The sequence below is a fragment of the Dendrobates tinctorius genome, unplaced genomic scaffold, assembly GCF_039654945.1.
Source record: "Dendrobates tinctorius isolate UK_male_01 unplaced genomic scaffold, ASM3965494v1 ptg000205l, whole genome shotgun sequence".
Classification (NCBI taxonomy): domain Eukaryota; kingdom Metazoa; phylum Chordata; class Amphibia; order Anura; family Dendrobatidae; genus Dendrobates; species Dendrobates tinctorius.
In genome coordinates, this window is record NW_027361872.1 from 13,316,313 (window position 1) to 13,344,226 (window position 27,914).

The following is a 27,914-nucleotide window of genomic DNA, read 5'->3' on the forward strand; positions in this document are numbered from 1 at the left end:
GGCAGCACAACAATCAGACAGAAGCAATCACACATCAAAAAAAATGCAAAACATTTGATCGACACAGTATCTTAGACCCTATATTATAATGAGTATACATTATCTATGCCGCATTATGTTAGATACACTGAAGAGCAAAAAGGTAACAATGTTTTGAAATTTTGACTTTCAGGCTACATACTGTATATACTCAAGTATAAGTCGACGCGAATATAAGCCGAGACACCTAATTTTGCCACGGAAAACTGGGTAAGCTTATTGATTCGAGTATAAGCCGGGTATGCATTGTCCCCTCATCCCTGTCCTGCTATGCGTGGCTCCCCCCGTCCTGTTCTGGTATGTGTGGCTCCCTCCATCCTGTCCTGGTATGTGGTTGTATGCATGGCTCACCCCCCTCCCATCGTTGTATGCATGGCTCACCCCCGTCCCATCGTTGTATGCATGGCTCACCCCCGTCCCATCGTTGTATGCATGGTTCACCCCCCTTCCCATCGTTGTATGCATGGCTCATCACAAGTCACATCGTTGTATGCATGGCTCATCCTCCCCCAGTCCTACTCACCCTCCTCTCGCTGTCGCTGCATCTCCGTTGTCCTGGCGCGGCAGCTCTCCTGTGCTGAGCGGTCACGTGGTACCGCTCAGTAAGGTAATTAATATTCGCTCCACGCCTATGAGTGGAGACGCGTGCATATTCATTACCTTAATGAGTGGTACAACGTGACCGCTCAGCACAGGAAGAACTGCCGGTGCCGAAAAGGAGATGCAGGGACGGAGATGCAGCAACGGCGCAAGAATCGTGAGTATGATGTCTTCTTGAATCCGGCAACTGCAGCTGTCACTGTGCCACAGCCGCCGGCTCCAGCTGCTGCTCCCCACCGGCTTTCTGGACAAGGACTCGTGTATAAGCGGAAATGTGCTGAAAATCTCAGCTTATACATGACTATATACGGTATCTCACCATCCACTACTGCTTGGATCGTGAGACATACCTAATTTTCTCCACAATTATCTTGGCTATATCATACATAAATATGACTTGCAACTATTTAACATATGATTAGCTATGCAGATTCTTGTCATGTCACTGCATTGTTAGGGTTTTTCTCCTGGTGGTGGAGAAATCTTTTTCTTCCTGTATACTACAAATTACATCCTCTTCTCACATTCCCTAATAGCTCAGTGTGTTATTAGGTTGATTCCCAAGTAAAAGGTCACTGGTTCAAATTGAGGAGCAGACACGAAGAAGACTTCCAAAGAAAAGACAAATTGCATCATCCAGCTCATGGATAGCGGTCTCTTGGCTAAGAAAATTGATAAACTGCATCGTGTGAGTGCCAAAATGAAAGACTGTCCATCCATTCAGAAGCCAAAAGGTGAAGATCCAGGCAAAATATCAGAGTCAACAAGTCAGCTCATCACAATGTCTATAGGTTCTGGCGTGACAAACACAGCAGTGGCGGTGGCTCATATGCTTCGTAATAGTGAGATCACAGATGTCCATGCAAGCACCGTGCGATGCACATTACACAAGTCTGGAAAAGTGGTCGGAAAAAAAGGTGATGAAGCCTCAACTTCAATTGGAAGATTGGAAACGTGCAATTTGGAGTGATGAGACGAACATCAATAGACTAGGCTCTGATGGGTGCAAATGGGTCTGGAAGAAACAAGGAAAAAAAGGGGCTAACTGATCAAGAAAATGGAGAAGTTCGGTGGAGGAAGCCTGATGACATGGTGTTGTTTCACAGCCAATGGCATTGGATAGTTGACAAGGATCCTACAAGATTTTTTACTTTGTACACTCGAGAACTATGGATATGAAAAGAACAAAATAGGGTTCCAGACGGACAACGACCCGAAGCATTTATCAAAATTAATGGTGATTATCCTAAAATATTTTTCACTTTGTACACTCGAGTACTATGGATATGAAAAGAACTGTATATGGTTCCAGACGGACAACGACCCGAAGCATTTATCAAAATTAATGGTTCAATGACTATGGAGTAGAGGTGCTGGATTGGCCCCCACAGTCACCAGACCTCAACCCAATCAAACACTTGTGAGTAGAGTTGAAGAAACATCTGTATACATACCCAAGTGAGTCGATCACTATGCACCAATTTTGGAAATGTGTAGAAGAGATCTGGGATCAGATTTTGGTCAAGATATGCTTGAATCTGACCGAGAGCATGCCCAGAAGGATTCAGGCAGTGTTGAAAGCCAAAGGTGGATTTACAAAATACTAACAAAATAATAAAAAAAAAAAATTAGATTTTTAGGAGCAAAACAGTAACAATGCAGTGACATGACAAGAATCTGCATAACTAATCATATGCTAAATAGCTAAACGTCATATTTATTCATGAGATATCCAAGATGATTGTCTATAACACGATGCTAGTCTCATGTTCGAAGCTGTAGTGGATGGTGAGATATGGGACCCGAAAGTCAAAAGTTCAAAACATTAATACCCTTTTGCTCATCAGTGTTTATATGTATTCTCTTCGTGTTCCTCTCGAGGCACATGTGTTTTTAGATTTTATGTTATTTAATCATTTACGGATAAACTCAAATTTTAAGGATTTATGTTTCACTTCTTTTACCCTGTGCACGTAATGAGATTTATATGCATAACAGAGTAAATAATGTGTGCACATACTTGTAGAATACATTCACACATATACACTTATCCACCACTATCCAGAGAAGCAGAGACCATTTATTAGGATGGTAGAGATCTGTGGTGAGGACAGCACATCCAATCACTCCAATAGGGTCCATATCCATAGGGTTAGAAAAATGCTACAATTCCTATGAAATCCAGTGTTTATTGTGCAATTTGTCTTACAATCCTAGGCCCCACTGTGTGCTTTTTTTCAAGCAGTGGACTACAACAGGTACACAGCCCACAGGTGTGTAGAATTCTAAAGTGTGATGCAACACCTCAGGAGCTTTCAAGGTAAGAATAGCATAGACGTGATAAAAAAACCTATTTCCTAGTAACTAATCATATTAAAAGGGTAATTTCCTGCACAGGAAGATCAAAATACCATCCAGGAATTTAAAGAGGTTGTCTCACAACAGATACAGAGCAGAGAAAGAGTGCTCAGCTGTATCTGAACTCCCATAGCAGTGAATGGAAAGAGCTGGCTCATTCATGACCAGCGCTACTGTCATTGTGGTCCGCACCGGTCAGAACGAGGGATAGGTGGCACCCACATTTTATTTATTTTACTCATTTATATAGCGCCAATAATTCCACAGCACTTTACAGACATTATTGGCACTGTCACCGATGGGGCTCACAATCTAGATTCCCTATCAGTATGCCTTTGGAATGTGGGAGGAAACCGGAAGAAGTCCACGCAAACACGCGGAGAACATACAAACTCCTTGCAGATGTTGCCATTGGTGGGATGTATTAGACATTCATCATGTGGCTATACCAATTGTTTAAAGAGTAAAGGTACTGTCACACTTAGCGATGCACCAGCGATCCTGACGGCATCATATCGCTGGTCGGGATCGCTGGTGCATCGCTAAGTGGTCGCTAGTGAGCTGCCACACAGGCAGATCTCACCAGCGACATAGCAGGGGTCGTTACTTACCTGTCAGACGAGGCGATCCTGACGTCCTCCTGCCCGCGTCCACGCGTCGCTCGTCGGCGCCACAGGAAGCGGACGACGAGAAACGGTCCAGGACGTTCTCGCGCGATCAGCGATAATCAGCGGGGGAGCCGGTCGGAGGTAAGTATCACAGCTAGCGATATCGCTAGCAATATCACTGCTACGTCACAAAAACCAGTGACATTACATCGATATTGCTAGTGATATCGCTTAGTGTGACGGGCCCTTTACTCATCTGCAGTACCCAGCAGGTTATCAATATCAAAGTGGTGGGAAAAAAAGGCAACATACTAGCAAAATTATTCTACATTAATAAAAGGGAGGCATGCACATATTTGAAGTGTAATGATATGACAGAGGGGTGCTTGTTCCAGAGATGTTGTTTCCCTTTGTTTTCACCATCTTGCATTTTAAACACATTCTCCTGATCTGTCATTTCAGAGGACAACAATATGATGTACTGATCCAACCATCAAACCAGATTTGCAGCTTTGTTGCCCTCACTCTCACATCTGGATACCATCTGATTTACTTTTTAACACCTAGATACTGTGCTGCTGAGTCACCAGAAGACGATTCACGTTCTCCTGGATTCCATCATACCGGTGTTACTGCTGTACTGCATGCGGAGCTTTTTATAGTCTTGGTCTAGGTTAATTACCGAGCTGCATCTGCTATTAGTAGAAATCAGTTAAGCAAATAGAAAAAGCTGTGATCATAAAAATTGATGGAAAAAAAGTGCATTTTTTTGTGACACGGTTTCTGTGTTGTTTTTGTTGCTACTTACATGCAGACATCATCCTGTAATGAGCTGATGCACAGGAGGATGGAGTTAGAGAGAGCCCCACTTTTCGGGCTCATGCACATGTTTAATAGCGCTGACATATAGGTAAATGAGCCCCTAATACATTGTCGCATGGCTCCTATTTCATAGACTTGAAGGGATAAAATTTCTCCTTGTTGAGAGTGACAAGTTGTTGGAGGGACACTTACAGGCCATGCAATGCTCCCCTGAAGATATAAATGTGCGAATAGCCTCTTCACAGAGAAAAGATCACAGGTTCTCTTAGTGACACCTATTGGAGGAAGCAATTCAAAAAGGCGATATTAATCATTCATATGGCCTTGCCACATGACCGGATAAGAACTCAAACCAGAAATTCCATTTGCAGACGTGCTTCGGGATTTTTGCCACTTATCAGTGCAAAGCAAGAGAACTGGTTAGCTAGAGGGGTCCTATACACCCATCCAATTAGTTCTGCTGTTTTGCACTGATGTGGGGCAAAATGACGTGTCTGCAAACTGAGTTTCTTGTTCGGATTCTAATCCTAAATTATGTGGAAATGCTATTTTAAAAGTCGATATTGACTTTTAAGATTGCTGCCTCCAATAGCTGGCGTTGTAGACCCTGTGTTCTTTTTCTATGAAGAGGCTATTTACTTATCTAAATTCCTAGGGAAGAATTGCATGGCCCTATGTTAATTTGTCACTTTCAACAAGGAGAAACTTTACTCCTTTGACCCCATGAAATAGGAGCCATATGACAATGTATTAGAGCCTCATGCACCTATATAGCGGCACTATTTATCCATGTGTCTCTATTAGATGTTGACAGAGTTCCTGCACTTTTTCTCTCTGAATCATAGAATCATAGAATCGTAGAGTTGGAAGGGACCTCTTGGGCCATCTGGTCCAACCCCTTGCTCAAAGCAGGATTCGCTAAATCATCCCAGTCAGATGTCTGTCCAGCCTCTGTTTGAAGACTTCCATTGAAGGAGAACTCACCACTTCTCGTGGCAGCCTGTTCCACTCATTGATCACTCTAACTGTCAAAAAGTTTTTTCTAATATCTAATCTGTGTCTCCTCCCATTCAGTTTCATCCCATTGCTTCTAGTCTTTCCTTGTGCAAATGAGAATAAAGTTGATCCTTCTACAATGTGACAGCCCTTTAGATATTTGTAGACAGCAATTAAGTCTCCTCTCAGTCTTCTCTTTTGCAAACTAAACATTCCCAAATCCTGCAAATCTGAAGAAGCTCTTTGCACATCCTGATTTTATTTGGAGGCATTCACAGACTTTTTTATGACACATTCTGTACAATATGGCTAAAAATAAATAGTGGCGAGCTCCATTACATGTTAATTATATTGATATTTTCGTTTCCAGAAACAAATCTTCAGGTTTTTTTTTCCAACTGTTATTCTGAGCAAATATTATCTAGGAGTAACAAAATACATGGCTGTAAACTTGTACTTTGTACATTTGTGTCGCCAAAGTAGTGAGAAAAACAATGTACACCCTCTTTGAACTTCTGCATTTGACAAGGTGGTCACACTTGCTGATGAGCAATCAAGGGCATTTGATTATCAGCACCTGGCAGCTATTTACACTCCATTTCTATGGAAGCAGTAAGGGTGTACTTAATTTTTCACACACTGCTTCCTCCTTTTAGCATAATAAATAATTACACAATGTAATCTGTCAAGTGTCGTCTTTCATCTGAGCTTGTAGTCACCTAATTTTAAGGCTTTCTTAGGACCAGTCACATTCAGGGGCATACAGCAGATATTCAGTAGTGAACCTGTCTGCATTGGCAGTAATGTGTAATGTCTGATTTACCTTTGGTGATGATGCAGGAAAACTTATCACTCACTCCTAGATTCCCTCCTGTGAGGGTCCCAGTGGGTGAGGGCATGTTGTGGTAGAAGGGTCCTATAGCAATAAACCTAGCAAGTAGGAATTGTCCAATGTGAAGAACTCCATTGAGAACAAGAAGTCCCAATAAAAGAGGTTTCAAAGACTGAAAAAATTTGTGGATACCATCCGCGCTGCTGTATAAATGACGATCCAGACTAGTTCACGGTAAAATATTGATGGTTTTAATCTCAATCTCAATGCGTTTTGAAAACCTAGTGGATCTGCAGAAGCTGCAATTATTAACAAATCTATATGCCTCTTCTCAAACCACATCAGACCCTATTGCACTTCATTTTCCTAAAGTGTATGTGTTAATAAAAGAGGTTTATCAGACATCATTTTTTTCTCGTAACAAGTACCATATATACTCATGTATAAGCCGAGATTTTCAGCACTTTTTTTGTGCTGAAAACACCCCCCCCCTCAGCTTATACACGAGTCAATTGTCCCAGAAAGCAGGAGGGGGAGCAGTGGATGACAGAAGCTAAAGCCTGTGCTGCTGCTAAAGAGAAATTTCTCTTATAGTGCACACAGTGACACCCGCAGCCGCCAGCTTCCAGAAGACATCCTATTCACCCCCCTCCTGCGCGCCCTTGTTGGTGCAGGCGCCCTCGCAGCAGCTCGTTGGTCCAGTCGCCGGCAGTTCTTCCTGCGCCGAGCGATCACGTGACCCTACTCATTAATGAATATTCACGCATCTCCACTCCCATAGGCATGGAGGGAATATACATTACCATAATGAACGGGACCACGTGATCGCTCGGCACAGGAAGAGCTGTTGACACCGGAACGAGATGCTGCGAGGGCGCGTGGAATGTGAGGATGTTTTTTTTTAATAGGAACCATTCATACAAGGATAGGGGATAAGGAGCCATGCATACCATGACAGCGATGAGAGAGCTATGCATACCAGGACAGGGACCAGGGGAGCCATGCAGACCAGGACAGGGACTGGGGAAGCCATGCATACAGGACAGGGACCGGGGGAGCCATGCAGACCAGGACAGGGACTGGGGAAGCCATGCATACCAGGAGAGAGATGAGGTGACAATGCATACCTGGCTTATGCTTGAATCAATAAGGTTACCCAGATTTCCGTGGCAAAATTAGGTGCCTCGGCTTATACTCGGATCGGCTTATACTCAAGTACATACTGTTAGGTGTCAGGTTACGGTCGCTGCACAGCGGGAATCTCGAGCCTTACTTCCGGCAGTCTCCCATTCCTCTCCAGCCGCGGAGGAGGTTGCTCAGCAAACTAGTCGGTCTTGGCGCTCTGCCCACAACAGCTCCGTGGGTTTGCTTGCTGCTGCCACCTCTGGAACAGCTACGGCAATACATGCTGTTCAGCAGCGAGATTCTCCAGGGACTAAGTCCTCATGCCGGGCCACTGAGCATGCCCGTGGTGTGATCTCCCATTGGAGATCGAAGGTCACGTGCTCAGGTCCTGCTCCTGTTCGGATTGGCCCATCCGAGAAGCCAGGAAGGTCCCGGACGCTCGCGGCTATAAAAGGTTCGCATGGCCGCTCGGATAGACTGTATTTTCAGACTATAAGGAGTGAGTGATGAATGCACATATGAATGACTCTGGTGACTGACTAATTATGAAACCCCTACCCTTGGTACGCATGTGTTGTGCAGCCTAGCCTGCTAGCGCCCAGGCTTAGGCGTAAGTAGGTCAGAGTCTGAGTCAGGCATTATCCATCATCAGTGACTCGGCACGCCTCAGTGCAAGTGATCATACTCCATAGCCAGCGTCTATAGCGGCGTTCGTGGCAGCGACGCCGCGCGCCCAGTGGGCCTAGAGGAAATCTAACCCCGTGTCCTTAGGGTAGAGTTCTGTAGCCGTTTGCTGCGCGCTCTTTGGCCGAGCTCTGTGAGCTCAACAGGCTCCGGCATCCACGTTCAGCGGCTGTGCGGTTCTGTGATGTAACAGTATCCGCTCCTGTTCACACTGGGTGACGTAACCCACGTGTGACTGTTTTCACGCCGCTCTATTCTTCCGCCATTGTCTAGCAACAGTGTTCCACCCCTGCACGGTGGACCCCGGGCTGCAACGCACCCACTTCTACTTTATAATCTGGTGCGTTCCGCCAGCCCTAACACGGTACTATCTGCGCTTTTCACAGATAGAACCCACACCTATAATCGTTTATGGAGTTGTTCACATATCTCTGTATTTCTGTGGACAGAGTAAGGGTACCGTTACACTTAGCGACGCACCAGCGATCCCGACAACGATACGACCTGGTAAGGATCGCTGGTGCGTCGCTAAATGGTCGCTAGTAAGCTGTCAAATAGATTTAGCCAATGACGCAGCAACGATCCAGCGATCCGTATAACGACCTCGGCGGTCGTTAGGACCTTGTCACACAGCAGCGATTCTGATGACTCCCGCATGCGTCCAAGATTTCTGAGTCGCTAACGAGGTCGCTCGTCAGTGTCAAACACAGCGATGCGCGCTGGCCAGTGGGACACCAGCGATCAAAAAATGGCCCAGTACATTCGAGCACGATCAGCGACATCGGAGCAGGGGCCTGGTCGCTGCTAAGTGTCACATGTAACGAGATTGCTGGCGAGGTCGCTGTTGCGTCACAAAATCGCTATTTCCTTGTTCTTACTAGAATGTGCACATTGTAGATTCAGGCTACCGGCAGCAAAACCACGACGGAACACAAATGGAAATAAAGAGTAAAGAACCATGTGAAACCAATCAGAATATGTGTTAAAGTTTAGGTTTATCAAAGTAGCCCCCCTTTTTGCTCTGATGACTGCTTTTACTCACCCTTGGCTTTCTTTCAAGTAGTCACCTAGAGAATGGCTTTCAATGGCCCTCAAGGTGTTTCCAGTGGTGCTGAGCACTTCTTGGTTGCTTTTTCTTTACTCTGGGGTCCAACTCATTCCTAAGCATCTAAATTAGGTTGGGGTCAGGTGATTGTGGAGGCTTTGTCATCTGATGCACCCTCACATCTCCTCCTCCATGCTTCAAAGTGAGCACCACACAACGGATAACTGTCCGCTCATCTTTCCGCTTCTCACAAACACATGGTGATTGGTAACAAAAATCTCAAATTTTGACTCATCAGACCACAGTACAGATTTCAACCAATCTAATGTACAGTTCTTATGTTTCTTGGCCAAAGAAGTTTCTTCTTGTTTGAAGTCCTCCGAAGTGGCTGCTTTGCAGCAATTAGACCATCAAAACCTGCTCTTCGCAGTATCTTCTGGACAGTTTAGAAAGCTGCTTAAGAGAATACCAAAGGGGTGTACAGCAGTCACTGGCGTAAGAGGGGGGTTTGAGAAATCTACGGTATAACACCTGTTCTGGTTTCCTTCACATGTTTCTTTGCTCACTGTTTCCATACATGTTCCTACATGGTTTTATTGCCTTCAGTCTAAATCTACAATGTGTATATTTCAATAAGAACAAGGAAAACTAGTCCAAGAACAAGTGTATCCAAGTTTTTGACATTTTATATCTACAGAAGATATCAGCATATATAATTAGCCACAAGTTCAAAAGTGGCCAATTTTTGCTCTTTTTTGTTCCTGCTCTTTCTCGGAGTATTACAATTTTTTTTTAAATCTGACCTATGGTTCCAGAAATATGGGACTTTTTATTTAGTGTTAATTTGTATGGACTTAACGGGCGAGTGGCACACAGCGTAATAAACTTAGAGATGAGCAAATACGTTCGAAAAATGATCACCAAATCCGGATGTGGCATATTCGTGCCGATTTTATGTTTAATGATCGTTTCCGACCATAATCCCTCATCTGTATTCCCATTGACTCCAATGGCGTTGTTCACCGAATATTGCAAATACTGTGATCGTAATCTGAACCGAATATTGAAATATTCGCTCATCTCTAGTAATAATGCAGAGCAGCCTAAAGGCACGCCCCAGAGGATCCTGTGAGCCACACCTCCTTCCTAAAGAACATCAAAATTAGCACTAAATAAAAATAAGTAATACTCTGGGGAGCAGCAGGAATAAAATAAGAGCAAAAACTAGTGCAGCAAACTGCATCTTTTGCATCCTGTAAATAGCAGATTGCAATGGATACGTGCACAAATGTATGTCAAACGTATACAAATTTGACTTACGGTTGTATTTACAAAAAATATAGTGGGAAAATCAGGCCCAACACAAACATATAAAGTGAAGCATCACCATAACATAACAACAACAAAAATAAACACAGGGAAAAAGCAGTGAACAAGTTAAATACTACATTGTGACATGCAGGAAATTTCTTTCAAGCTTCTGCATATCTTGAGATACCAATGCCTTAGAGATGCCACATGTCCTGTTTGTGTGCCAAGTTAAAATGCACTCAAAGACTTTGCGATGAGTAAACAAGGTCATTCTGGGATGGGCCAAGTAATAGATTAAGGTAAAATAATTGTCAAGCTTCTCTGTCAGCAAAGAGTTTGTCAAGGAACCTCCAACTATACATAAGACGTTTGATGAAGCCTGTATGTCAGATGCCTCTTTTGTCCTCGGTACCTTAAGTAAAGGGATATCGGCGTATATTTGTATAGGCAGATATCTAACTGTACTGTTTGTATGTGCAAATAATAATGCAATATAATATTCCTTCTTAAAGATCTTCAACGTTCTAGACCTCAACGCTGGCAAAACAGTAGCAAGGAAATCTAATACTTTCCTCATCCAAGTCCTAAGGAAGTTTTCTTTTAGAATTACATCAATGGTTAACCGAAAGTGAAGTTAAAGTGAATTTCTCAGAATTAGAAGCAGCTTGTGCTAATGTCTAGTTCACTATGCTGACTCATGTAGTTTTTTCAGAAAAAAACATAGAAAAAACATGAATAATTAGATGGGCATTTCCTGAAGGAAATACATGGTGCTTGAACAGCGCTGCCAGCTTTACAGCAGTGTATCAGGTGTTGACTGTAAGAAAGTAAAGTTAGAATATGAATGTTGTCTATAGCCACTTTGGCACATTCGGCACCTCGGCAGCCACTTTGGCCACTTGGTAGCCACTTTAGCCATGTTGACACATGTTGCCACTTTGCCTCGGGGGCCACTTTGGCGCTGCGGGCCCCTCAGGGGCCACTTTGGCACACTGGGCTTCTAAAGCCACTTTGGTGTCCGACTGCAGTGATGGCGAACCTTGGCACTCCAGCTGTTGGAGAACTACAACTCCCAGCATGCCTCAACTGCTGCCTCAACTGCTGCAGGTTGCAAGGGCATGCTGGGAGTTGTAGTTTTACAACAGCTGGAGTGCAAAGGCTAGCCATCACTGGGTAGGGCTTTTCAGAAGCCATTGGCGTGCTGCGCCTTTAAGACCTTGAATCAGCAATCTGTCAGCTTCTATTAGCTAATACAGGTCATGTGTGGAAGCTGCATTTGCATAGCTGCCATCTTTGCAAGATCACTGCACCTGCGCTGTGGCTTCAATCCATGTCAGTTGGGGGTCATGGAAAGGTCGCCATTAATTCCTATGGGAACATTTTTGCTTAAAATGCGATTTTTTTTAAAAACTACAAATCGGATCGACTCCAATAATACATAGCACACCTGTCCCCACCGAGGGCTTCGAAACGCCGCCTAAACGGGGTCTCTGCGCCGAGTGGTTCGGGCCGCATTAATTGCAGAAAATAATTTTTCTTAATATGTAAATGAGCTGTTAAGATCTATGGGCTGGACAAAGACCTCCCTAAGAATCTGTCTCCAGAGCTTATTTTAAATGAAATTGGGCGATACCAGTGTGAGACATGTAAATCAGGAAAGCAGACTGTTAGTCGCTACATGTCTCACACTGGTAACTTCCCTTCTCATATAAAATAAGCTCTGGCGGCAGGTTGCCAGGCAGATCTGTGTCTGGCCCATACATTTTATCAGCTCATTTTGTGGATTATAAAACACATCCCAAATTTTTTAATAAAATTGTGGTGAGTCTTATAGTCCGCTTTTACGGTAGCTTACCCGGGGGAGGGGGCAGCTGAAGTGGAGAGGGGTCCCAGGAGGCAAAGGCGCTGCTGCAAGAAGCTGGCAGCGGCAGAAGTGGGGCGATGCTGTGGGTCCTGGGCTGGGAGGAGGGGGTGTTTGGCAGTGCGAGGCTACGGCGGGCTCTGTGTTTTCACATATAAGTGGAAAACCCGCACTGCCCATTGTATTCACTACAGTGGACTATGGGAAAATAGCCACTTGTGTCAATGGGATGGGGTGACTCTCTTGACTCCAAAAGATGAGCTTCGGGTCAAGAACATTAGTGAATCCCATCATATGTGGTCAGGAAAGATTATTCCATTTTTTTTTATTGTCAAAGACTTTCTTGCTTAAACATGATGATATCTAAATATACAATGCCATATGGAAGTTGTTTAAATGCCAAAATGTTTATATGGCTGATCTCTGCCTCGTGGTGAGAGAACCATTGGCTCATCTTCCTTACAAGTCTATTTCTGTAACTCCACCAGAAGTGAATGGAGAAGGTACTATTCACCAACCTCAGCAGAGTATAAAGCGGCTCATGAGAGAGATCATGGTCTGCCTATCGAAACTGAGGTTGGCATTCTTTCAACATAATATGGGACCATAAATCTCAATTAACTTCACATTTAAATAGCCATCTTGTGCCGTGGAAATCAGCCACAGCGGTGGCCCAAGGTTTCGCTGGTGACACAATTAAAAGAAAAAGTTTCAGATGTCCTGATCTTGTATATGTGGCCAAATAATCACACGGTCTAGACATCCAGGTGCTCAGTTTGATCAATCAGTATACCGTACACAGACAAAACCTTTATTGCTGCCAGTCATGAGTATGTGGTTGCTTTGTACAGGTTATTTCATGTAACAGGCATTATATAAAAAGAAGAAAAACAAATAAAAAAGAAAAAAAAAATTTGACAGACAAAATGGTTTGCTCTACAATTCTTAGAAGCAATGCAGGTAGATACTTGCAATGACAACACTGACTCGGCAAAGCGTCCCTATCCAGACGTCTTAATTTGATGCACTGAAATTGGTTCAATTATGCTGTATGGTGAGAATAATAACATGGGTTGTTACATGTGATGTATGGGCGACTAATGTTACCCTAGCTACAGTTCTGTAACTTCTGTGCATGTTATCAAGCCAAAATCACCAGGGTATGTAAACTTTTGATCAGGGTCATTTGGATGTTTTGAGTTGTCATTATGATTTAATAAGAGAAAACACAGTAGTCTGACAATAAATGGCTTCACCTAACCACTAACCAGGAGTGGAGAAAAAGTTTTGGTGTTATCATTAATATTCTCTGAAAAAAGGCCAAGAAAGAAAAAATTCTGCCGGGGTATGTAATCTTTTGAGCACAACTGTATATATTCGGAGTTTTCGGATGTCTCTGCTTTGCATACACTGGTAAGGTATACAACTTAAAAATTCAGGTCGATATAGAGAACAGGGTCCCCAATGTCACAAAAGAATTTGGTCCAAAAACAATAAAAAAAATTAAAAAGATATTTTATGCCTATACATCTTCACTAGTTATTTTAATGATTTGAATAATCTTGTCAAGATCGGCCATGAGAGCGAAGTTAAGGGTGAGAAATAAATCTGAATGTAGTTTAAAACATACGGGTCTTTTTTTTTTTTTTTTTTAAATCAAATCATTTTTATTGAAACAATTTTTTAAGTTTTGTTACAAACATCATTAGCAACCTTCACATAAAGAAGCACATACAAACATAATAACCTAAGGGTAACAAACATACATTATTTCAGTATAGCTAACAATCTAGCTCAACGCTGTCTAGTCATACCTGTGCTTTAGTACAAAACTTACAGAAAAGCATGACGTTCTGCCTTCACCCCCCACAACTAGTTAAAATTGCTTTTGGTGCATATACCGGTCTAGTACGTCTAAGAACTGTCCTGATTTTCATATTCTTTAACTTGCCATCCTCTCTTTTTAAGTGAGCAGTATCTCTTTATAAACATTCTGCCAGCACTATACAGTCATGGCCAAAAGTTTTGAGAATGACACAAATATTATATTTTCACATGATCTGCTGGCCTCTGGATTTTATGTGTGTTTGTCAGATGTTTTTATCACATACAGAAATATAATTGCAATCATATTATGAGTAACAAAAGGTTATATTGACAGTTAGAATGAGTTAATGCAGCAAGTCAATATTTGCAGTGTTGACCCTTCTTCTTCAGGACCTCAGCAATTCTCCCTGGCATGCTCTCAATCAAGTTCTGGATCAAATCCTGACTGATAGCAGTCCATTCTTGCAAAATCAATGCTTTTATTTTGTCTGAATTTGAAGGTTTTTGTTTGCCCACCCGTCTCTTGATGATTGACCACAAGTTCTCAATGGGATTAAGATCTGGGGAGTTTCCAGGCCATGGTCCCAAAATCTCTATGTTTTGTTCCCTGAGCCATTTAGTTGCTTTATGGCAAGGTGCTCCATCATGTTGAAAAAGGCATTGTTGATCGCCAAACTGCTCTTAGACGGTTGGGAGAAGTTGCTCTTGGAGGACATTCTGGTACCATTCTTTATTCATGGCTGTGTTTTTAGGCAAGACTGAGAGAGAGCCCATTCCCTTGGCTGAGAAGCAACCCCACACATGAATGGTTTCAGGATGCTTGACAGTTGGCATGAGACAAGACTGGTGGTAGCGCTCACCTGGTCTTCTCCGAATAAGCCGTTTTCCAGATGTCCCAAACAATCGAAAAGGAGATTCATCAGAGAAAATGACTTTACCCCAGTCCTCAGCAGTCCACTCCCTGTGCCTCTTGCAGAATATCAGTCTGTCCATGATGTTTTTCCTGGAGAGAAGTGGCTTCTTTGCTGCCCTCCTTGAGACCAGGCCTTGCTCCAAGAGTCTCCGCCTCACAGTGCGTGCAGATGCACTCATACCTGCCTGCTGCCATTCCTGAGCAAGCTCTGCACTGCTGGTAGCCCGATCCCGCAGCTGAAACACTTTTAAGAGACGGTCCTGGCGCTTGCTGGTCTTTCTTGGGCGCCCTGGAGCCTTTTTGGCAACAAGGGAACCTCTCTCCTTGAAGTTCTTGATGATGCGATAGATTGTTGACTGAGGTGCAATCTTTCTAGCTGCGATACTCTTCCCTGTTAGGCCATTTTTGTGCGGTGCAATGATGACTGCACGTGTTTCTTTAGAGATAACCATGGTTAACAGAAGAGAAACAATGATGCCAAGCACCAGCCTCCTTTTAAAGTGTCCAGTGGTGTCATTCTTACTTAATCATGGCAGATTGATCTCCAGCCCTGTCCTCATCAACACCCACACCTGTGTTAATGGAGCAATCACATAAACGATGTTAGCTGGTCCTTTTAAGGCAGGGCTGCAATGATGTTGAAATGTGTTTTGGGGGATAAAGTTCATTTTCTAGGCAAATATTGACTTTGCAAGTAATTGCTGTTAAGCTGATCACTCTTTATAACATTCTGGAGTATATGCAAATTGCCATTAGAAAAAATGAAGCAGTAGACTTTATAAAAATTAATATTTGTGTCATTCTCAAAACTTTTGGCCATGACTGTAGGTTCCTTAACTTTTCCCTCTCACTTCCCAGCATTCATTGCTCCTGATATTATTCAATGGACTTGCCTGCCCCAAACTGAAAGTCCACCTCTCTGTTATGACTGTATGCAGTGTGACACACAGGAGAGCAGGAGCAGAGAGGCAAAGTGATCTACAGTGTATAGAGGTGTCATCTGACAGTGTGATCCTGTCTGTAATGATAACGATACTGTAGGAAAGTCTTCATTATACAAAAGGAAGTATGAGTTTAGTATAAGTAGTATAAGAATTAGACTCTGTGAAAATCGCAAGATTTTGTATGTTTTTTTCTATAATACTGTAGATAGTGATATGGAACATTTATAAAAATAGCAATTTTTCAAAAAAGTATTTAACAGAAAACTAATTGAAACAAATGTTATTTTTGTTTCAAATCTCATGACATCTCAATTAAACTAACGTTGTTATAAATCGGTCATGGTGACCAGAGGGATGCCAAGATATGATAAATGGTAATGATGTTTTGAAGACTGATGTCGATTGGATGCGCCTCTGATTCATGAATGTCTGCATATCTATGTGTGACTGTCATCTACATAACCAACGTACAGGAGTAAACGTACAAAAAGAAAGCACAGGAAAAAGGCCAAGGCTTGTGCCATATCAAGGTGCAATTACACAGTGTTGCCCTCCATAAACTCAGAGCATGTCACCAAACAATCATCACGATCTTTACCTTCTCCTTTCCAACCATCACATGTGTGAATCAGGCTCAGGAGGGCCTACATGTGTGAATCAGGCTCAGGAGGGCCCACATGTGTGACTCAGGCTCAGGAGGGCCATAACGCCTGCTTTTTCTACTTCTCACATGGTTTGGAGACATGTATATTTTTTCTCTTGCTGTAATCCAGTCGCTAATTAACTCAGTTACTATGTACGGGTAAAATAATTACAAAATATCAAACAATTTCAAGTACTGGACAGACACAACTCTTACCTGCTGCCTGTGATGTTTTTCACAGAGGAGACCCTTTCTGAACACCTCTCATCTTGACTCAAAGAGAGATCAACAAAAGCTTCGCTCACAGCATCCAGTCTATCTGCTGTCCCCAAAGACTCTGAATGTAGAGAAAAGCAACAATTTCATGTAAGAACATAAGAGAATAACCATTAAATAAACTCCTATTTAAAAGGACATGTAAGATCTTTCTTACCCCCACTATTTTTCTTTCTTTCCTCCTCTAACCTTCTAGTTTATTCTCCTTCCCAATTTATCCACCACGTTTCCCTTTTCCTTTCCTTTACTGTCTTTTTGTTTTTCTGTAATTTTATCTTGTGTTCGTCAGTCCCAGTTAATGATGTGTTAACATCTATAGCCCAAGGGTTAGAGGCTAACAACTCTATGTCCATATTTAATTACTTGCAGAATGATTATTTAAGTAATGATTCAGAATTGTTTAACTCTCTCATTCTCAAATGTTCCACAAGCTCCAATAGTATTACTATTTGTTTTGCATTGTCTGCGTATTTTACTTGCCTTAAAGCAATGGTCCGATACCAAAAATGCCCTTTATAAATATCTATCTTTAAGCCCTAACCGCTTTTGTAATTTTCTTTATTATAGAATTGCCTAACATTATCCCCATACAGCTATTCACTATGTCTGCCATCATTTTCTTTACTTCCTGTGATGCTTCATTTCATGGGAGTCCCAACGGGACGTCACAGAATAGTACTGCAGACACTTCCCGGCTGCTTCTGTTGTAGCAAGCTGTCACTGTTCAGAAATCTGCAGTCGTATCAAGTGACTACATATTTTATCAGAAGTTATTTTCTGCCATGCAGAAAGTACTTGATCACACAAATCATCAAGATCTGCAGCTGGCAGTTCCCTTTGTGAATATTCACTAAGGACATTTAAGATGTGCTCAATGGGAGACAACACCGGAGACGCTGCATACCTAGGGCAGCACGGTGGCTCAGTGGTTAGCACTGCAGCTTTACAGCGCTGGAGTCCTGGGTTCAAATCCCCCCCAAGGACAACAATCAACAAGGAGTATGTTCTCCCCATGTTTGTGTGGGTGTCCAACAGTTTCCTCCCACATTCCAAAGACATACTGATAGGGAAGTTAGATTGTGAGCCCCATCGGGGACAGCGAAGATAATGTGTGCAAACTGTAAAGCTCAGTGGAATATGTTGGCGCTATATAAATCTATTCTATTATTTCTAAACACTGTTTTTCTGTGATTCCTTTGTACGAACGGGGGTTCATACTGCACCCACACACACAAATGATGCACCATTTGAAAGGTAAACTTGCCCCCTTCGGCAAGAAAATAGCCAAACAAACCACATATCCACAATTTGATCACAAAATACAGTTTAAACATTAATTTTCATAAACCTGCAGTAAGGAAAAATGACCTGCAGGTGGCACCAAATGACCCCAAAGCACACTACCAACACATTTGTATACATGCACTGTTTTTTTTCGGTGATAACTTCGCCCCACACACACACATGATACACCATTTGAAAGGTAAACTTGCTCCCTTCAGCAAGAAAACAGCCAAACACATTCACGATTTTATCACTAAATACAGTTTAAACATTCATTTTCAGAAACCTGCAGAAAGACACAATGACCTGCAGGTGGCACCCCAACCATAAAACATTTTTTGGCCTCTACTTATCAAAACAATTTATTTTATTGCTGTATTGCCAATCTACATATATAAATACCTGTCTGTGTTCATCAGCTCATGAAATACATTTACATTTAACCAGCTTGTTTTTTCTGAAATTGCCTGCACCCCCCGACGACCAATGTGCGAAAATTTCGCACGAGCCAAGCTAGTAAAAAATTATTATTGTATGGCAGCACGTTTAGGCCACGTAGAATGATCACCGTAGCAAGATGATCGTGTAGTCTGGTGTTAAAGTGTTGAAAAACCTCAATGTTAGAAGTTCATGGCTTTTCAGTGCATGCATTTCGGTGTGTGCCGCTCATACTTTTTTTCATTATTGCATATCATTAACTAGTCCATCAATTGTGTTATTTTCTTAATGCTCTTAATGTCACAACTCTTCTTTCTCGGTACTGCATTTTCATTGTTGAGGAATGTATCTTTATGTGACATTTATTTGTAAAAAAAAAAAGTGTATGCATCCATTTATTTTTACTGTTGATGTATTACCTTTTGTCTCTTAATTTTAATTTTACAATAAAAATACATCTGAAACCACCAAGTGTCATCACATCTACGTAAAGCAAAGTCCACCATAAGCAAGTGACTGTTGGCCCTGTTTTAAGGTAGTTGAGATACATGAGCCTCGCATCTGAAAGGAGTCTCCAAAGGGACAACCATAGAACCCGAACAACAGTAGTCACTAGAATTTGTGGTATTTTTGTGGAGGTTATTTACAATTTTTTACATTTTTAGAAATGTTTGATAGAATTCGCGAAATATGAGGGAACGTCAGTTTCTGTAGAGACGGGATGGACTATGATCAGGCGTCTTCCATATTCCCAATCCGGTTCCGCCGAGCGTCTGTCCTGCTGTTTGACTGTTCCCCTATGAGAAGCAGCGCCACCTAGTGATGAAAACGGTTACATTTTGTACATTTTTCCACTATTTTCCAAACTAAATCTGAAAAGACCAGATTCTCCCCGATTTCCTGTCGATACATCTGGTTGATGTGATTTTTCGTCCTTGTGTACATGGTCGGCTCCTGTGTAAATTCTCACCCATCTTCCTCCCCGTATTATAGCAGCTGACACCCGCTCCTCAGCGCCAGCCTAACGCCAGCTCCCCCCCTCCCCCGCCACCTTTTTGTACAGATATATTATAAACGACAAGAAAACTTTACAGAGTCTATAAAACTAATTTAAAGAGATGAAGCGGAGAATTGTGTCCGATGTTTCACGTTTGTGTAAAGTTGTGACTTCATTGTAACGAGACTGAAAATTTATGGGAAAAAACGAAACTTCCGGAAAAATGAACAGAAGAGATTCCCGCTGTGTATCCAGAGCTCTAATAAATCATCTATATACCCAGAAAAAAAAAAAAAAAATACATCTGAAGTCATAAGATTTCATACACTGAGGTTAAAGTAATCAAAATTCAGATTTAACCCCTCGAAAGATTGCATGTCATCAAACTAAAAGTTGTTTGTACTGTTTACAAATAATTTCATTAATTATTCACCATATCATTCCAGTTGGTCAGAGGTTTACATACGGTACATCAGGTTGACTTTAAACAGCTTGGAAAATTCCAGAAAATATTATCATGGCTTTGGAGGCTTCTGACATCATTTGATGTAATTGGAGGTGTACATATGGCAGTATTTTAAGGCCTACCTTAAAGGTCCACTTGCCTTGTTGTTTAACAACATGGGAAAATCAAAACAAAACAGCCAAAATGTTAGAAAATGAATTGTGGACCTTCACAAGTCTAGGACATCCTTGAGAGCAATTTACAAATACCTGAAGGTACCATGTGCAACTGTTCATAATGGTAATCTGAATCTGAAAGCTTTAACACTATGGTAATAAACTGCTATCACATCAGTCAGAACAGAGACATCTTCTGTCTCCTAAAGGTGAACATATTTCAGTTTGATGTTTTGCCAAATGAATGTGCAGTAGGATTAGACCAAATATGAAAATTAGTGCCCTCCTGGCCAGATCTTCAACAAGGGGATTAAGGTATTGATAAATCAGTTTTATAGTTTCATAGCTCTTACCGTTGAAGGTAGGGCTTAAATCCATTGAGTTTAAAAGTTTTAGAAGCTCTGGAAAGGTAAAATACCATTGTAAAAAGATTTTGCCGTGCAGCAGTATCCACACTAAGCAGTGATGAGGCAATGACCCAGCAAAGTTCAAAACAAAAGTCTCTTTAATGTTCAACTCAAATAAACACAGCACATGATATCCTCCGGATCGCAGCCAGGAACCATATTCTCTGGTTTGCAGTCAATAAACGTGCCAGTCCTCCTCCGGTTTACGGCCGGGCACAAGACAGTCCACCTCCGGATCATAGCCAGGCACAGGACAATCTACCTCCGAGACCAGTTGCCATGGGTGACTGCACCGATGTGTATGCTTTGGGTGCCAGGTCTTTCAGCTCCGCTTGCCTGTGTTGCCTCACACAAGTGGAGCTCTGCAGAGCCTTCTTCTCTGCACACTTGCCAGACCAAACTAACACTGACACTGACCCTGACACACCCAACCCTTTACTGCAGGGTTTTTAACTGAAATCTGTGGCCATGGGCCACATGGAAAACCCGGGCCAGGGGAAAGGAAACGGACTGCACCACTAACATCCTGTAGTCTATTTCAAAACACAAAAGCCCAGAGCAGGATTTCCCTGAATTTGCCTTGGACAACCAGCTTGCCCAAGACTAACACTTACTTCTATTTTGCATTGCAATTACAGCTATGCCTGTGACCGCAATGCACTCCCACGTCCTAAATACGCCTCCGTGCGCATCCTGGGAGGAACACACAGCGACCATTACATGTGACACCGGTCACTGCCTTACAATTCCCATTGAGAAAGGCCTTTTGGTGGCTTTTATGTATGCTATTTAGAGCTGTATGCCAATCATTAAGCATTAATTCAATATCAATTCTAACTCCTACAGTGATGACCTAAAGTGTTGGTACCCTTGAAATTGTTCCAGAAAATTAAGTATTCCTCACAAAAAAATGATTGCAATTATGTTTATTTCCTTTGTGTGTACTGGAACAAAAAAAAAAAAAAAGGGCAAATTGGATAAAATTTCACACAAAACCCCCCAAAATGGGCCGGACAAAATTGTTGACACACTCAACTTAATATTTGGTTGCACATCCTTTGGAATAAATAATTGGTATCAATCGCTTCCTATAACCATCAACAAGCTTCTTATACCTCACAACCGGAATTCTGGACCAGTCTTCTTTTGCAAACAGCTCCAGGTCTCTTATATTTGAAGGGCGCCTTCTTCCAACAGCAATTTTAAGATCTGTCTACAGATGTTCTATGGGATTTAGGTCTGGACTCATTGCTAGCAACTTCACAACTCCCCAGCGCTTTGCTTCCATCCATTTCTGGGTGCATCTTAAAGTATGTTAAGGGTCATTGTCCTGCTGGAAGACCCATGACCTAGGACGCAAACCCAGCTTTCTGACACTGGGCACTGCATTGGAACCCAAAATCCTTTGTTAGTCTTCAGATTTCATGATGCCTTGCACATTGTCAAGGCACCCCCAGTGCCACATACACCAAAAGAACCCCCAAAAACATCTTTTAACCTCCACCATATTTGAATATAGGTACTGTGCTCTTTTCTTTGTAGGGCTCTTTCCATTTCATTTGTTTGTCCAAAAAGCTCTATCTTGGTCTCATTTTCCACAAGACAATTTCCCAGAAGAATTTTGGCTTACTCACATACATTTTAACAAGCGACAGTTTAGTTTTTTTATGTCTGTGTCAGCAGTGGGGTTCTTCTGGGTTTCCTACCATAGTGTTTCATTTCATTCAATTGTTAACAGATACAGGTGCACTTAGAGAGTTTAAATATTTTTTTCAAGCTGGTGATATAAAATGTTCTAATTTCCTGAGATAATGACTTTTGGGTTTTCATTGGCTGTAAGCCATAATCATCCACATTAACAGAAATAAACACTTGAAATAGATCACTCTGTGTGTAATGATTCTATATAATATATGAGTTTCACTTTTTGTATTGAAGAACTTAAATTAACTTTTTGATGCTATTCTAATTTTCTGAGATGCACCTGTAGTTTGTAGACACTGATGCACCCTGAGCCTGCAGGGCAGCTTTATTTTTTTTGGGACATGATTGTGGCTGCTTATCCACCATCCTGCATGGTAACCTTTCATCCATTTTCCTCTGCCATCCTCATCCAGAGAGATAAGTTATCTTGCGCACCGTAGACAAATGAACATGTTGATATTTTTCAACAATTTTGGTTCTCAAGTCATCAGACACTTCTCTCCTCTTTCTACTCTCCATGTTTAGTGTGTACGGACAGACACACAATGCAAAGATTGAGTCAACTTCTCCCCTTTTTATCTTGTTTAAGATTGGATTTTCATATTGCCTACACCTGTTACTTGCCACAGGTGAGTATGAACAAACATCACATGCATGAAAGTTATTTACCCACAATTATGGAAAGGAGTCAACAATTTTGTCTGGCCAATTTTTCAGGTTTTGTGTCAAATTATGTCCAATTTGCTTTTTTTCTGTGTTTGTTTTCGTGTTATACCAATACACACAAAGGAAATAAACATGTGTATACCAAAATGTGTTATTGCAATATATTTCTGTGAGAAATACTTAATTTTCTGGAACAATTTCAAGGTTGTTAACACTTTCGGCCATGACTTTATTTGAAATTAGTTGTTCAATACCTGATGTACAATAACAAATTACAGTACATTGTGGTACCGTGTTAGCCAGAAAAATTCAACTTTGTTGGACAGAAAAGTATTCATATCGATTGTCGAATACCTAAAATGCACTTTCTAAACATCTATTTTTAATCCCTAACCACTTTTGTAATTTGCTTTATTTTAAAACACCCTACTCTAATCCCAAAATGTGTTTCTTCTATTCCTGTGACATTTTGTTTGATGGGAGTTTCAAATGCAATGCCCTGCACTCAGTTCCCTGCAACTTCATCACCATCACTGATGCGAGACGTCATCAAGAGGTGGTGCTACGGTCACTTAGCACTTTCATTGCTGAACACTGATGACCTCTGGAATCAATGTAATTGATAGACGCTACTGAGAGGTAACTACATCGCTGGCCTGCAACTTGTTTCTTTAAAACAGGACATCATCAGAGAGGGGTGATAGAAGTAGGGTGAGTTACCGCAGTGCTGCCCAGTGAAGACACTCTGTTTCAGAATGGCGACAGAAAATGTGTGCCGATGCTGCAGTCCCTTCTCACAGCTTTTATCAATGTTATTGATTCCCGATGTTATCAGAGAGCAGCGATTAAACCAACTGTGGTAAGTGACTACAGCATCGCCCCCTGATGATATCCTGTTCTAGTGGGGGCTGATAGAAGGGAGAAGTGAGTATAGGCCCATCTTGCGGATGACCCTCAAACGAAACATTATAGAAAGTAAAGTGAAGAGAGAAAAACATATTTAGGACTTTGCAGGATAGGGAGAAAAGTACGGTGTTTAAAAATAAAGCAAATTACAAAACTGGTTAGGGGTTAAAATGTTTTTTCAGAATGGGCCTTATAAGTATCAGAACACCCCCTTCATATTTGAGGTATTTTTTCAAGAAAAGTATATAAGGAGTGGCTGAAAAAGTTAAAGATACCTGTTGTCATGATCCAGGTCGGGGTTTGCTTTCTGCTTCCCGGCCTGGGCGGGGGGGGGGGGGTTAACCTTCTCTGCTTGACTTCTGACCTGCCCATCCGTCTTCCGTTCCTGTTTTGGATTGTTCTGTCTGGCTCTGACCTGTGGCATGTTTCTGGCTGTGCTTTCCTCTCGTACTCTTGTTACCGCGCTCCCGACCGGCTTTTTGACCTCTGGCTTGCTTCAGACCTTGCTCCTGCCTTCCCCTCTGACACTTCGTTCCTGGCTATTGGTGACTTGGCTTGTACGACCGCTCTACTGTCCCTTAGCAGTGTTTTATCAGCTCTTTAGGTCTTCGCTTGAGGTGAGCGAGTGTATGGAGCGGACTCACGCATCGAGCCAGCCCCATACCCGGTAAGTGACGGCTGTGAATTACAGTCTGGTCCTGCCGCTAATAATCGGAACGGGGCACCACCTGTGATCGTTAACCTGTTAAATGACGCTGTCACAATTTCACCGCACTTGGATTTTCCCCCCCATTTTTGAGTACAATATCTGGTAAATTGAATTGAGTTATTCAAAAGAACAACTCGTTCCACAAAAAAAACAAGCCCTCATAGATCTATGTGGACGGACAAATAAAGACAAGTTATGGCTCGGGAAAGAAGGGGAGAAAAAACTTAAACAAAAAAGCAAAACTAGGCTGTGGCGTGAAGGGGTTAAAGACTAAGACACTGGACCAGGAACTAGAAGAATGTTCCAATGCGGGAGTACCTTCCAATTCAGACAGACATGTATATTTCCAGGGGAAAGGGTTTTTAAATACAAGCAATAAAACTACAGTAAAGGTACTGTCACACTTAGCGATGCACCAGCGATCCCGACCAGCGATATGACGCGGTCAGGATCGCTGGTGCATCGCTAAGTGGTCGCTAGTGAGCTGCCACACAGGCAGATCTCACCAGCGACATAGCAGCGGTCGGGGGTCGTTACTTACCTGTCAGACGAGGCGATCCTGACGTCCTCCCGTCCGCGTCCACGCATCGCTCGTCGGCGCCACAGGAAGCCCAGCAGAAAGCTGACGACGAGAAACGGTCCAGGCCGTTCTCGCACGATCAGCGATAACCAGCGGGGGAGCCGGTCGGAGGTAAGTATCACACATAGCGATATCCCTAGCAATATCGCTGCTACGTCACAAAAACCAGTGACGTTATAGCGATATTGCTAGCGATATCGCTTAGCGTGACAGGCCCTTAACACCTCTCATACAGGCACCCCATCTACTAATGATCAATGTAAAACAAAAAAAAACAATTAACTGAACACTGTAATAATACTCTCATAAAATACAATGTCCTGAAATAACCTAAAGAATGAAATCAATTAACATAATGCATGTACATAATTTAATGATAATAAAGTTTGTCTTACCGGGATAACCTGAGTAGCCTGTTTTAACACAAATGTAAAATGTGCTAAGCAAGTGTGTAGATTTTCTCCAATATTATTATAAATATGTTAAGAATAAAATTATTTTTTTAAAACAATGGATAATCTAATAATTTTATTTGGGTGGATAATTTAAAAAAAAACCCACAAATTCATTTTTGCGTTTTCTTTTTTTTGCTCCTCTTCTTCCCAGAGCCATAACTTTTTTATTTTTGGGTCAAAATAGACATGTGAGGGCTTGATTTTTTTGCGGGACAAGTTGTACTTTTGAACAACGCCATCAGATTAAAACATATTATGTACTGGAACATGGGAAAAAATTCCAAGTGTGTTGAAATTGGAAAAAAAAAGTGCAATGCCACAGTTTTTTTTTTATCATGTTCACTAAATGCTAAAACTGACCTGCCATTATGATTCTCCAGGTCATTACAAGTTCATAGACACCAAACATGTCTAGGTTCTCTTTTTATTTAAGTGGTGAAAAAAAAAAATCCAAACTTTGGTAAAAAAAAAAAAGGTGCCGTTTTCTGAAACCTGTAGCGTCTCCATTTTTCGTGATCTCTGTTTGGGTGAGGGCTTATTTGAGCGCTGAGCTGACATTTTTATTGATACCATTTTCGTGTAGATATGAACTTTTGATCACCCGTTATTGCATTGCATTGCAATGTAGTGGCGACCAAAAAAACGTACTTCTGGCATTTTGGATTTTTTTCTCGCTACGCCGTTTACCAACCGGGTTAATTGTTTTTTTATATTGATAGATCGGGAGATTCTGAAAGCAGCGATACCAAATATGTGTATGTTTGATTTTGTTTTATTGTTTTATTTTGAAAGGGGAAAAAGGGGGCAATTTGAACTTTTATTTTTTTTAACTTTTTTTAATTTCTAAAGACTTTTTTTTTTAACTTTTTGCAGGCTTCACTAGAAGCTGCAGTTGTCTGATCGCCTTTGTGACTGAGTTTTGGGACAATTTTTTTCCTTACTTAAATGCATGTAATTGGGGTTAATCATTTTTTCAATTGGGTTTCATTAAAAATGTTGCACCATTTGTCTCCTATAGCCGCTTTATTACATTACCTATTACCGGGTGCAAAATGAATTCCCGTGGTTGGCCACATGATCTTTAATTTATCAGATCTGTTGAGGACATGATTTAGTGGCACTTACCATTATATAGGTACGACAGATTCTCCTCTTGCTTTTGATAGTGCAGCTTTCCTTATAGACTGCACAGCTCTCTGGTTCATACAGTGGCTGCTGGTGAAGGAACATGTGACCAGACCTGTCCGTCAGTCTCCTCCAACAGAAAACCTCACATGGGAAAATGGCTTTTGTGTTGGAGGAGACTGACTGACAGGTCTGGTCACATGTTCCTTCACCAGGAGCCATTGTATGGACCAGAGAGATGTGCAGTCTGAGGAAAGATGCAGTAACAAGAGCAGGAGGAGAATCTATCATACTTAGATAATAGTAAGTGCCACCAAATAACACATCTAGTAAAATAATTATCAATTTAATCACCCCTCCTTTTGAGACATGCGTCATACCATGTGACATAGCAGCCAGGTAAGGGAACAAAGTCCCGGGAGCCATCGGACACCTATCAGCATGTCTCCATATGGGGACCGGGCTCTTTTGTTCATTAACCATGCAAATTGCTAAATCGATAAAAATAAAGTATTCACATTTCTATTTTGAAAGTATTCTTACTTTGCAGCATTTTTTTTTGAATAGGGCTAGAGTAAAAACTCTACAGGCTCTGATTATTTTCACCTGACTGGTTCTGCATATAACCAGGTTAGGTGATCACCTTAGTCAGTCAGCTGGGGGAAGTTGACCAGAGTGGATTTGTGTTGGAGCTAAAGAAAAAGAGACAAGCTAGAATCTCTCTCTGAGATGAGCCTGTACAGGCAGTGTGCACCAAACTGCAGGTATCACTGGACAATAGGCGCTTTGTTTGACTGGATACACAACTGTGTATAAGTAGCCAGCAGCCAGAGTATGTGTTGTTTAGTTAGCTCCTGGACAAGGCTCGAGATTTATGTTTATGGTTTTGCTTGGTACTGTACAACCAGTGAAAAATAAACGTCACATTGTTTTGATACAATAATCCAGTGCCTGTGTGAATGCTACCTAATGCCTACCTGAGAGTGTGAATCCCTACAATTGGTGGTGAAATGCGAATGTGAAGTCCCTGTGAGCACAGGCAATTGCAGTGTAAAGATTTAATATCCTGGGTAAATGCAGCTACTGCATTGAAAATCCAGTCTGAAAGCATGGAGAAGCCTGCTAAACAACTGGTCCA

At 41.9% G+C, this 27,914-nt stretch overlaps 1 protein-coding gene and 1 long non-coding RNA gene across 7 annotated transcripts in view; one reads left to right on the forward strand and one right to left on the reverse strand.

The window, feature by feature from the left end:
- WDPCP (WD repeat containing planar cell polarity effector) overlaps positions 1 to 27,914 on the reverse strand; it is a 421,800-nt gene that overhangs the window by 31,860 nt on the left and 362,026 nt on the right. For all 6 annotated transcript variants that reach the window (XR_012222050.1, XM_073554051.1, XM_073554052.1 and 3 more), the window contains one exon: positions 16,825 to 16,945. Coding sequence is in view for 5 of the 6 variants with exons in the window: in XM_073554051.1 (XP_073410152.1) it covers positions 16,825 to 16,945 (121 nt within the window). In the remaining variant the exon portion in view is untranslated. The remainder of the gene's footprint in view (positions 1 to 16,824; positions 16,946 to 27,914) is intronic.
- Positions 170 to 4,510, forward strand: LOC141057937 (uncharacterized). The gene is made up of 3 exons (XR_012222051.1): positions 170 to 249; positions 2,857 to 2,959; positions 4,068 to 4,510. It is a non-coding gene; the product is annotated as an uncharacterized lncRNA (long non-coding RNA).